This window comes from Drosophila ananassae, chromosome XR (assembly GCF_017639315.1).
Source record: "Drosophila ananassae strain 14024-0371.13 chromosome XR, ASM1763931v2, whole genome shotgun sequence".
In the NCBI taxonomy this organism is placed as follows: Eukaryota; Metazoa; Arthropoda; class Insecta; order Diptera; family Drosophilidae; genus Drosophila; species Drosophila ananassae.
Genome location: NC_057932.1, coordinates 9,165,251 through 9,178,586, shown reverse-complemented (window position 1 = coordinate 9,178,586; position 13,336 = coordinate 9,165,251). Strand labels below are relative to the sequence as shown.

General features: G+C 39.9%; 1 protein-coding gene across 4 annotated transcripts in view; it reads right to left on the bottom strand.

Annotated features, from left to right (window-relative positions):
- The window catches only part of LOC6502035 (furin-like protease 2), a 28,328-nt gene that overhangs the window by 11,843 nt on the left and 3,149 nt on the right, over positions 1 to 13,336 (bottom strand). For 3 of the 4 annotated variants that reach the window (XM_032456011.2, XM_032456014.2, XM_032456012.2), the window contains one exon: positions 5,036 to 5,860. The exons of the other annotated variant lie outside the window; for it this stretch is intronic. In XM_032456011.2, coding sequence (XP_032311902.1) covers positions 5,036 to 5,755 — 720 coding nt within the window. In that variant the 5' untranslated portion in view covers positions 5,756 to 5,860. The remainder of the gene's footprint in view (positions 1 to 5,035; positions 5,861 to 13,336) is intronic. 4 annotated transcript variants of the gene reach the window in all.

The following is a 13,336-nucleotide window of genomic DNA, read 5'->3' as shown; positions in this document are numbered from 1 at the left end:
ACCTTTATGCAAAAAAATTCAAATTTTGGTGAAATTTGTTTAACATTTTTTTTTTAATAGTTGTATCAACGAAAAAAAATTCTTCGTTAAAGTTGTCGAGAATCGTATCTCGTATGTTTGAGTAGTTTCCGGGAAATCTTGTTAAACGACTTTAAAAACATACAATAGTTTTGCGAAAAACGCGTTTAAAGTTAGCGCTCTGCCTATACCTGACATCGAGCGTCCACCTTTTCAAGGCTGTACCTCCGAAACTATTTAGCCGGATAACCTTGAATATATAGGAGTATATTCTTGAGATGTTATAGAATTCAATAAGACAAAAAAAATTTTTTTAATTTTTGAAAACCAAGAAAATAGGAAGGTGTCATTTTCGATCGTTATATGACAGCTGTAGGATATGGTCGGTCGATCCTTCTGAAAATTGGCAGATCGGATTATTTTGCCCAATGGAATACGTAGAATGTCCCATCCTTCTTACTTGAAAAACAGCGAAGTTATGGCATTCGATCAATCACTATGCAAAGGAAAGAAGAATGTGTGCAAAATTTGAAATCGATAGCTTAAAAAATTGTGAGTTTTTTTTTATTTTTAGAACACCCCTCCACCCCCATGAGTGTCACGTAATACTTGAACGACCCCTTAGGAGGGGATTATGATCAAGAATATACAGTGGGTCGCAGCTTATTTCGTGCAGGTGAATAAAAAATGTTTAAGTTGTTATTGCAGCTAAACTAATAGGGATATTTGAAAAATTTAAACGCAATATTTTCATTTGGGATATTAACATATTTAATAACTAAAAAATAACTTCATAAACATAAAAACAAAAAAGTTACAGACCAAAAACCAAATTAACAGTCAATTTTAAGGCCGCAGCTTATTTCGTGCAGCATATTTATATACCAAAAATATTAAATTTAAAGCCAAACTCCCAACTTTTTTTTGGCTTTTTGATATTATATAACATTAAATATTTATATAATCTGCGTCTCGAGGATTGGTCACTCTAACTGCACAGAATTCAGGCGAAAAACTGAAATGGCTCCACGTACAACTATAGAGCAGCGAGAACTCGTCCTGCATCACTTTAAAAGTGGCAAAAGTCTGCGTGCCATTGCTGGGATGGTATCCTTAAGTCCTAGTACTGTACAGTACATCATCCAGCGATTTGTTCGGGAGAATAGGATAGAGGATAAGGGCAGAAATGCGCCAAACAAAATTCTTAACGAACACGAGGAGCGCCGTATAGTTCGAAAAATTAAGGAGAACCCGAAGTTATTCGCCCCAAAAATTGTGGCTGAAGTTGCCCAGGAAATGGGGGAAAACTGCAGTGCTGATACGGTGCGCCGCGTGCTACACGATCACAACTTTAATGGTCGTGTAGCACGGAAGAACCCCTTCATCAGTAAAAAAAATATAGCGGCTCGATTAAAATTTTCGAAGGAGCATCTCTTTCATCCCATATCCTTCTGGGATGATGTTATTTTCGCGGACGAATCCAAATTCAATCTGTTTGGATCGGATGGAAGACAGTATGTTTGGCGGCGACCGAATACGGAGCTCGAGAATCAGCATCTAAAAGCTACGGTGAAGCATGGCGGAGGTAACGTTATGGTTTGGGCCTGTATGGCAGCCTCAGGAGTAAGAAACCTGGTTTTCATCGATGGCATTATGGATGCCAAAATGTACTTAAACCTACTGAAGGAAAATCTGCTTCAAAGCGCCGAAAAGTTGGGCATACGGGACCGATTTAGGTACTACCAGGACAATGATCCGAAGCATTCAGCCAGTATTGTAAAGACTTGGCCCCACGTGGTTATAACACCAGCCCAATCCCCAGACTTAAACGTCATTGAGAATTTGTGGGAAATATTGGACCAGGCAATCCGAAAAAGGAAGATTTCCAATAAAAATGAATTGAAAACGGCGCTTCTGGAAGAATGGGCAAAAATTCCCGTGGAAACAACAAAAAAGTTGGTTTCTTCAATGAAAACCCGACTGACGTCTGTCCAGAACCAGAAGGGAGGACACACTAAATATTAAGTTAAAAAATAAGAGTTTTATGTTAAGTCTAATTAAGGGGGCAGGATGGTTTGAGACTTCAAAAAAAATTTTTTTTCAGAAATTTTTTATATAATAGAACATTATCTTAGGAATATCCTGTGAAAGTTTCATGTCGATCGGACTAAAACTTGCTGAGATACCGATTTTCTAGTTTCTTTCTCTCCATATACTTTCCATTGCTTTTAAAACTTTAGACGCGTTTTTCTCAAAACAACTTTTTCAAGTCGGTGCGTAACGTAACTCAAAAAGTAATGCTCGGATCTAAATAAAATTTTGCACACATCTTTAATACAATAAATACTTGCGGATGAACGAATGCTTTTTTTTTTTTTTTTAATTTTTTTTCACCATTTTTACGGGCAATAATGGGCGGATTTTTATGTAAAAATGGTTCCTCCGACTTTACAACCGCGCCAAAAATTCAAAATCGCATATTTTTCAAAATGGTTTCGTTCATCCGCACAAGAAACTAATATTTTAAGTAAATCAATTCAATTTTTGTATTTCCGATAACACTGTAAGGCCAGACTTTACGCACCGCAAGAGACCAATTTTTGGAAGCGACTCCGGCCGACTGCCCGTTACGGGATAAATTATAATTATTTCTTAAAAATAAAAATTCCTAGATACTCTCCAAATATAGCCATTAATTGTGTAAAAAAATTGAATTGATATATTTACTCAGACATAACAAAAAAAAATCGCAAAAAACTGTTATTTTTCAGCCTCTGAAACCATCCCACAGTGGTTGCGCTCATAGGCCAAAAATAAAAAAAGTCATAACAACAAAAATATAGGAAAAGTAAACAAATCGTTTCTAAATTGTCCAAACTTCTTTGTGGCTTACTAGGTTTGTCCGGAAAATTAAACGTTCTTCTTAAAAATAGAATTGAAGTTGAGTGAAGGTGTTTATTTTCACAGCGCATATTGCGCGCATCGCGAATTTTTCATAACAAAACCGAACTTTGAAGTGGTCAGATCATTTATTACGTATCCAAATTTAAAATATTTGTAATGGATTTTGAAGTTCAAGGTATTTTCTAAAATTTGAGATATTATAAAAAATCGTACATGTTAAACTGTTCTTGTTATATTAATTTGAAAAAATACATGTTTTTTGTCTATTTTTTGAACGTCTTTTTGATGTTTAGTTAAAGTTTTAGTTGTGATGCCACGAAATGCCACAATTAAGTTATATACCAATGTGTTTATCTGGCTCTTAAGGTAATAAATGTGTAAATTTTTTTTGCAGAAATTTGCAGATGTGCTTACAATCGTGAAAATTCTAACACCCTCTTAACTTTTTCAGGGTCAGTTTTGCACTACAAAAATTTATTTTCGCTTGTGGGGTTGTTGTTCTGTTGCTTTGTCCTTCGTCCTTTGAGTTTGTGTTTATTAATAGATTTGAATATAATAGTTTTGATTTATTTTTTGTTTATTCCATTGCTTTAAACTTTATTAAGTTCTTCTTATAAGTGTGTTTTCTCACGTTTCTATGCTTTTAATGTATGGTGCAGCGAATAGGGCTTACAGAATTTTATGTTGATGAAGTCTTATAACTCTTTCTTTATACAAATATAAGTAAACATTAATATTTAGTTTGTTTTTTTAATAGTAAGACTTCCCTCAACTTAATAGTTACGTAAAACTTCTTAGGGATTACAATTTAATGCTTGTATTTAAAGGTCAAATATTAAATTTTAGTATTGGAAAAAAAAATAATTTTATGAAAAATCGCGCCATTGGTTTGTATGAAAGCTATACGATACGATTTTTTTACAGTGTGTTTAGAATACTTTTATAGATTTTTGGAAAAAATTTCATTGCGATATCGCCACTAGAAATATTTTTGGCGCGGCACCATACAAGCCCAACCACTGTCGATGGTTCATTTATATGGCAGCTATAGGATATAGTCACCCGATCCTTATGAAATTTTGTAGATTAGATACTTTGACCAAATATAACATCTGTGGAGAGTCCCAACTCTCTAACTTAAAAAACACCAAAGTTACGACATTTCCGATCAATTAGTTATATGGCAGCTATAGGATATAGTCGGCCGATCCTTATGTAATTTTATACATAAGATATTTTGGTCAAATATACCATGTGTGGAAAGTCTCAATCCTCTAACTTAAAAAACACCAAAGTTACTGCATTTCCGATCAATCAGTTATATGGAAGCTATAGGATATAGTGGTACGATCTGGTAAATTTTTTTATAATATATTTATAATACTTTTCTAGATTTGTGGTGAAAGTTTCATAGCGATAGCACACCTAGAAGTATTTATGGCCGCGGTTCCATACAAGCCCGACCACTGTGCATCCTGCCCCCTTAAGTGCACGAAATAAGCTGCGGCCTTGAAAATGCCTGTGATTTTGTTTTTGTTAAGTTATTCTTTTCTTTTTTATGTTTATGAAGTTATTTTTTAGTTATTAAATATGTTAATATCCCAAATGAAAATATTGCGTTTAAATTTTTGAAATATCCTTATTAGTTTAGCTGCAATAACAACTTGAACATTTTTTATTCACCTGCACGAAATAAGCTGCGACCCACAAAAAATAATGTTTATTTATTAAAAATATAATTTTTGAAGGGGCGCAATACCCCCTCTAAGGCTACAAAGATTTTGGCATTTATTCTTCATGGGTAATCTGGACTTAGAGTGTAACTTCACCTAGACTGATATTCATAAGGCTTTCTCACCCACATATGGCGTTTGCGTTACTTGCAAACGAGGAAGTCGCACATTGACCATGCATGGCCAACAAAGCGTACTATCCTGTGATACATAAGCAAATGAAAGAAAGAGATGGTATATATATGAATGAAGATGTATGTATACACACCTTGTCTGTAAAAATATTTTGTGCAATAAATTACAAGCGAAAGATGATTCTTTTAACTTTTAACTTATTTGATCTCAAAAGGTAAAAAATTTTTGGGCGATCTTGATCTTACCTGTCCCTTGTTTTCAAAACCGTACTTTGCTGCGATCGCATCTGCCTGTTGTTTACCGGCTGGAATTCGAACCGCAAACTCGTTCGTGTATATCGCTTCCTTTGGAATACTATAGGCGCCAAAAATGTCGACCCCGTCGAGGTCAAGGCTTTGTAATTGCTCATCAATCTGTTGATGCGACTTAACATAATCATCCTCCGGACTCACTCCGTTTTTATGAGTATTTTTATTATTGTTCAAATGTTTGCCACCGCTAATTATCTGTGCTTGGCCCTCTTGGCCTTTCGCTTCAATCGCCTCAAGACTTTTCTCAAAGCCGAAGCTAGAGACAACCTTGTGGGTAAAGTGATTATTGGCTTGCAGGTCTTCTTTGCTGTGTGCCGCACTCGCATTACTGAGTATTCTGGCGTATTGCTCGCTGTTTTGCAAAGCACTGCTAGTATTTCGGCTTAGTATTACTAAAACTAATAGAAAATATAAACAGCTCTTCGATATTCGTTCAAATGTACATAAATAGAATCTATTGAGAGTTTCATCGCTAGATTTAGAGGTCGGTATAGTCGTATTCCCTTGACCAAAAATCTTCTTCCGCGCTAGTAATCCCGTTTCCGTGCGCTCTCGGTGCTTCCGATACGTGGGTTCAACATGGGAACAACTTAACCGTCGTTCCATACTAAATGTGACTCTAGGTGTTGTGCAGCTAGATCTTGTAATCGGCATTTTATCTATTTTCGACTATGTTTTAGGTAGTTCGATTCTTCCTGAAGAGTCCTCCACTTTTTGAGTGATCATCTATCTATTCTTGGGATGTGGGAATTGCCGTATCTGAAACGAAGAAAAAATATTTATTCGCACCAAAAGTCGGAAAGATAAACAACCTTGGGTTGATAAACGTGAGTGTGTGTGGCGTGAGATGAACAATGAATCACATTTCACTGATATTAACTGGCAGTTTTGGTGCCTCACTTAGTTGATCGTACAGACCAGCGCAGCACCATTTCTAAATTGGGTTTTACCGACAAAAAAAAGCAATGACTTATTGAATAAAACACATAATTTTATGTGCGACCCGTAAACTTAGGTACACAGGCAATTGTTGAATTCTTTTTTTTATAATTTTTTACCTATCAGAATACAAGAGGATTACGTAGTAAACTTCCCAAACTGTATTCTGATAGTTCTTCTTTTGCCTCCCACATTATTGTATTTACAGAAACTTGGTTAAAGCCGGAGATCTTAAGCTCCGAAGTTTTTCCTAGTAGGTACACCACTTTTAGATGTGATAGAACTTTGCGAAGGGGAGGAGGAGTGCTAATTTCTGTAGACTCCAAATTCGCTTCTGAAGAGGTAAAATCACAAGAGTTTGGTGACATTGAATTTCTTTGCATCAAAATCACTTTGTCCGATCAATCTTTGTATGTTACCTGTTCGTACATACCACCTTCGTCCGAACCGCCAACATACTGGCAACATTTGTCCGCTATTCGTTTGGTTTTCGATCGTCTGTCTGATGGTGACCAGCTGATAGCTCTGGGTGACTTTAATATCCCAGAACTTATGTGGTCAAATGTTGATAATTCACCGTCTTTATAGCTTAACTCCCACCATGACTTCCCTGAGGGCATGTTCGACATGTCACTCGGGCAAATTAACCACGTTAGAAATTCTTTAGGTCGGCTGTTGGACTTATGTTTCGTTTCTGATCCTGATGGAATTACTCTTTCCAGAACTTTGCCCCTTTCTAACCCTGAGGATCCATATCATCCCACTCTTGGGGTTTCAATCGAAAATAATTACTTTTTTGACCTTAAGTCTAAACTTAAATCTCAAAGTTCGTTTCTTCCGTAAGGCTGACTTTATGAAATGAAATAAGTTAATTTCGGAATTTGATTGGTCTGATTTACTGGCATGCGAGGATATGAACATCCCATTAAAAAAATTGTATTACTCCTTGAACATATTTTTCGACGCTTGTGTGTCGTGGAAATATCCGTTCGCTTCAACGAATCCGCCTTAGTATACAAGGTACCTTATAAATTTAAAAAAACATTATGAGTAGTCTTTTTAATAAACATAGATTATCTGGTTGTACAGTTAGTTATTCAAGATACTTAGTAGCTCGGTCCAATTTCACCGTGCATAACGCAGAATGTTATAGGAGTTATATTCGCCGCTGCCGGATTCAGTTTACTCAGGATCCGAAGCAGTTTTATAACTTTGTAAACACTAAGCGTAAACATGTATCTTTTCCCCCACTGCTTACGTTTGAGAACTCTTATGCGAACACCGATCAGGTAATGGCCGATCTCTTTGCACAGTTTTTTCAAACTACCTATTCACCTAGCAACAGTTTAGCTCAGCCTTACACTTATAATATCCAATCAGTCAACCTTATATTTTGCCCATCTTTCGATCAAAGTGGTGTGTTATCGGATCTTCTTAAGGTTAAGCCCGTGTATTCGCCAGGCCCTGATGGAGTACCAGGTTGTGTTCTGAAGTACTGCGCCGAGGCACTGTGCAAACCGCTTGTTAAACTCTTTAATCTATCGCTGGAAACTTCGATCTTTCCCCTTATGTGGAAGGAATCCTTCATTATTCCGCTGCATAAAAAAAGGAAAAAATCCGACGCTGCTAATTATAGAGGCATCTCTAAATTGTCAGCAATTCCAAAGCTTTTTGAAAAACTTATCCCTCTACATTTGCATGTGTAGTTCAATAATAACTCCGTGCCAGCATGGCTTCCAGAAGCGCCGCTCCACTGCTACCAACTTATTGGAGCTAACATCTTTTATCACGGATGGGTTTCGGAATGGCTTACAAACGGGCGTCATTCACACTGACTTCAGTAAAGCATTTGACTCTGTTAACCATTCGCTTCTTATAAGTAAACTCAGTCTTTTGGGATTCCCAACTGATCTTCTTATGTGGATTTCGAGCTACTTATCAGGGAGAACCCAACGTGTTTTCTTTAAAGATGTTACCTCGCGTGTAGTCCGCGCCACATCGGGGGTGCCCCAAGGAAGCCATCTTGGACCCCTACTTTTTACTCTGTTTATTAACGACTTGCCCCTTGCCTTAACTAATTCACTTGTACTTATGTACGCTGATGACGTTAAGCTATGCCTTCAGTATAAATTCACTAGCGCCCAGTCTAGGCTTCAATCCGATTTGGATAAACTTCAAAATTGGTGTTTAGCATATAACCTAAAGCTTAATGGATCGAAATGTAAACTCATGTCTTTTTACCGTTCTAGTCCTCACCAGGCTACGTACTTTCTCTATGGGAACGCCTTAGAACGATTAACTCAGGTTAACGATCTAGGTGTCCTATTAGATTTGAAACTTAAATTTACCGACCATGTATCTACCATGGTTAATAAAGCTATGGGTGTGCTTGGTTTTATTAAAAGATGGCCAAAAGAATTTAATGACCCGTACATAACTAAAACGTTATATACATCACTGGTCCGTCCGATTCTTGAGTATGGATCGTGTGTCTGGAGTCCTCAATATGGAGTACACCAAGATCACATTGAATCTGTACAAAAAAACTTCCTTTCTTTTGCTCTTAGGGGACTTAATTGGGATGCAAATCTTTACCTCCCCTCTTATCATAGTAGACTTTTACTAATCAACTTACCAACATTAACAAATCGTAGAACGATGCTGGGTGTCATGTTTCTATATAATCTTATTTATGGAAATATAGACAGCCAGCATTTACTAACACGTTTAAACTTTAACATTCCTAGTAGAAGGACAAGAAACTTTCGTCCTCTACTCCTCAGCCATTGTAGTTCGACATATGCCCAACACGATCCGTTCAGGGTATTATGTTCGGACTACAATGGTCTCTACCACATCTTATCACTTTGCTCTACTAACAATCTTAAATCGCTTATATTAACCGCCTTATCTATGCAACACTCTTCCTCGTAATATCTTTCTCCTAATCCTCGCTTATCTATCTCGGATCTATTCCCGCGATTCGAGCCGTACGTTACGCGGCAGCGTCCCTCGGTCGGTTGGACGGGAGGTGGGCTGTACGTATGCAGTGGGAACCGCGCAAAAAAAAAAATAATTGACTCTTTTTAATAAAAAAGTACATTATTAAAACTAGGCTCTCTGTACCTTTGAACGAGTGCCCAATACAAAAAAAGAACTTGAACCTTATTACTAATAATTTATTAGCTACAGTGCCAAACATAATCAGACACGTACTTTTTAAGATAGTTTAAACAATAGTTTTTTTTATACCCTTGCAGAGGGTATTATAATTTTGGTCAAAAATGTGCAACGCAGTGAAGGAGACATCTCCAACCCTATAAAATATATACATATATTCTTGATCAAGATCACCTCCTGAGTCGATATAATCATGTCCGTCTGTCTATGCGTCCGTCTGCCCCTCTGTCTGTCTGTTTCTAAGCAAACTAGTCTCTCAGTTTTAAAGCTATCGAGTTAAATCTTTGCACACATCCTTCTTTTGTTTGCATGTAACTGATTGATCGAAAATGCCAAAACTTTGGTGTTTTTTAGGTTAGAGGGTTGGGACTTTCCACACATGTTATATTTGGCCAAAATATCAAAAGGCCGACTATATCCTATAGCTGTCATAAAAAGATCGGAATTGGCATAACTTTGGTGTTTTTAAGTTAGAAAGATGGGACTGGTACAGATTCCATTTTGGGAAAAGTAATCTTTTTTGCCAAATCGGATCGGCCGACTATATCCTATAGCTGCCATGTAACTGAACCATCGGAAATGGCACAAACTTGCTATTTTTAAAGATGCTGTTGAGCTATCAGCGTTTTGATAGCGGCCGAATTAATAGACCAGGTTCAATTTTACAAATCAATTTATTATGGGTCAATTTAACCCCAAAACAAATTCCGCGGCCGGTCCAAAACAATGCCGAATTACAAGTACTAAAACCTAAGAGCTTGCGCAGAAGCTCCACCAAAGCTCCCAAACTGCATGCGCTACAAAAGAACAACAAAGCGCATGCGAATCTGGGAGAAACAAAGAATATGGAGCAGCTGATAACGGGCAATTAGTGGACCGCTGCGGCTGGTTACACTGAGAGAATAGAAATAGAAATTATTATGATTTTTGATGCTGGCACAAGTCCCAACATCCTCCCCCCGTTGAATTCCATCTTTCAACAAAAAATCCTTAGGGGCATGGGGCAGCTTCATCACATAATATTGCTGATGATCTCAAGGTCCATAATTCTCAGTTGCAGGCTGCCGTGTCCATCCAGATCCAGAGAGCGCTCGAGCCAAGCGTCAACAGAGTGGCGAGAGTGGAAGGAAACATCTTTCCGAAATTGCGCGTAGGCGCACCTTTCGATTGCAGGATCGGGAGCCTTCACGGCTGGAGCAGCAGCCACCTTGGCAGCTGCAAACGGCGGCAGCAGCGATGCGGACGACCTCCCCCCATTGGAAGGGTGCAGGCTAGAGTTCAGAATGGAGTCAGACCTGGGTGCTGACTTAATCGGCAACGGTGACAATAATCCAAATCCCGAGCCAGATGAGGGATTAAGTTCAGCAGCTTCAGAAAATCCATCGCAGACAACTGCCAGATGCGACGTTGAAATAGCGACCACGGGGGGAGCGGTGGATAGCAGGGGCACTGATGAGACGCAATTGGACACGTCCTGGCTATCGTGATCCTTGTTCAGGTTTCGCTCCAATTTAAAAACCTGAGAACCCGATGGGATGTCGCAGTCCAGCGGGTAATCCTGACTGCATGAGCGACGCTTTTCCAACAGACCATCCTGCACCTTCACCACCGCTATGGTTGGTTCTGCCATTGACGAAGCAGTGGGACCATTGGGGCCGTCGAGACAAGTGGAGTGTGCAGGTACCCTCATGGAGTGCTTTGCCATTCCCACCTGAATGTCAAAGCGCACATCAGCGGCAAGCTGGGAGAACTTCCAGCATAATTCACTCCCAACTTCAACAGAGCTCAATCGCTCTAACTCATCCTGGAGTGTGGTAAATTTCTTGCGCAACGCAATTTCCAACGGCTCCAGTACCATGATGGTCAAATCTTCCTTCTGAACTGCAGCCTTGACCTTGTTATGCAGGGCTTCCATCTCCTGGTAGGTCACCTCTGCTCTTCGCCGCAAAAGCCTTTCCCTGCTTGCAGGAACCGAGGCACTAGCTACATCTCCAGACTCCATTATGCAATTTGTTTTTGTGCAAGGTGCAATGCAATGGAAACAACAGCAACAAGTTTTCCTTTGCAAGGTTTCCTTTAAGCACTTTAATGATCACAAATCAATTAGAGCGCGATCACGTCGGGGTCACCAATGTTGAGCTATCAGCGTTTTGATAGCGGCCGAATTAATAGACCAGGTTCAATTTTACAAATCAATTTATTATGGGTCAATTTAACCCCAAAACAAATTCCGCGGCCGGTCCAAAACAATGCCGAATTACAAGTACTAAAACCTAAGAGCTTGCGCAGAAGCTCCACCAAAGCTCCCAAACTGCATGCGCTACAAAAGAACAACAAAGCGCATGCGAATCTGGGAGAAACAAAGAATATGGAGCAGCTGATAACGGGCAATTAGTGGACCGCTGCGGCTGGTTACACTGAGAGAATAGAAATAGAAATTATTATGATTTTTGATGCTGGCACAAGTCCCAACATCCTCCCCCCGTTGAATTCCATCTTTCAACAAAAAATCCTTAGGGGCATGGGGCAGCTTCATCACATAATATTGCTGATGATCTCAAGGTCCATAATTCTCAGTTGCAGGCTGCCGTGTCCATCCAGATCCAGAGAGCGCTCGAGCCAAGCGTCAACAGAGTGGCGAGAGTGGAAGGAAACATCTTTCCGAAATTGCGCGTAGGCGCACCTTTCGATTGCAGGATCGGGAGCCTTCACGGCTGGAGCAGCAGCCACCTTGGCAGCTGCAAACGGCGGCAGCAGCGATGCGGACGACCTCCCCCCATTGGAAGGGTGCAGGCTAGAGTTCAGAATGGAGTCAGACCTGGGTGCTGACTTAATCGGCAACGGTGACAATAATCCAAATCCCGAGCCAGATGAGGGATTAAGTTCAGCAGCTTCAGAAAATCCATCGCAGACAACTGCCAGATGCGACGTTGAAATAGCGACCACGGGGGGAGCGGTGGATAGCAGGGGCACTGATGAGACGCAATTGGACACGTCCTGGCTATCGTGATCCTTGTTCAGGTTTCGCTCCAATTTAAAAACCTGAGAACCCGATGGGATGTCGCAGTCCAGCGGGTAATCCTGACTGCATGAGCGACGCTTTTCCAACAGACCATCCTGCACCTTCACCACCGCTATGGTTGGTTCTGCCATTGACGAAGCAGTGGGACCATTGGGGCCGTCGAGACAAGTGGAGTGTGCAGGTACCCTCATGGAGTGCTTTGCCATTCCCACCTGAATGTCAAAGCGCACATCAGCGGCAAGCTGGGAGAACTTCCAGCATAATTCACTCCCAACTTCAACAGAGCTCAATCGCTCTAACTCATCCTGGAGTGTGGTAAATTTCTTGCGCAACGCAATTTCCAACGGCTCCAGTACCATGATGGTCAAATCTTCCTTCTGAACTGCAGCCTTGACCTTGTTATGCAGGGCTTCCATCTCCTGGTAGGTCACCTCTGCTCTTCGCCGCAAAAGCCTTTCCCTGCTTGCAGGAACCGAGGCACTAGCTACATCTCCAGACTCCATTATGCAATTTGTTTTTGTGCAAGGTGCAATGCAATGGAAACAACAGCAACAAGTTTTCCTTTGCAAGGTTTCCTTTAAGCACTTTAATGATCACAAATCAATTAGAGCGCGATCACGTCGGGGTCACCAATGTTGAGCTATCAGCGTTTTGATAGCGGCCGAATTAATAGACCAGGTTCAATTTTACAAATCAATTTATTATGGGTCAATTTAACCCCAAAACAAATTCCGCGGCCGGTCCAAAACAATGCCGAATTACAAGTACTAAAACCTAAGAGCTTGCGCAGAAGCTCCACCAAAGCTCCCAAACTGCATGCGCTACAAAAGAACAACAAAGCGCATGCGAATCTGGGAGAAACAAAGAATATGGAGCAGCTGATAACGGGCAATTAGTGGACCGCTGCGGCTGGTTACACTGAGAGAATAGAAATAGAAATTATTATGATTTTTGATGCTGGCACAAGTCCCAACAGATGCTTGGGGCTGTTTCGAACAATTTTATTAGAAAAGTTATTTTATGGTGAAATTCTCACAAGGATTGGCCAACTATATACGATCCGATATATATATATATAATAATATAAGCTGCTA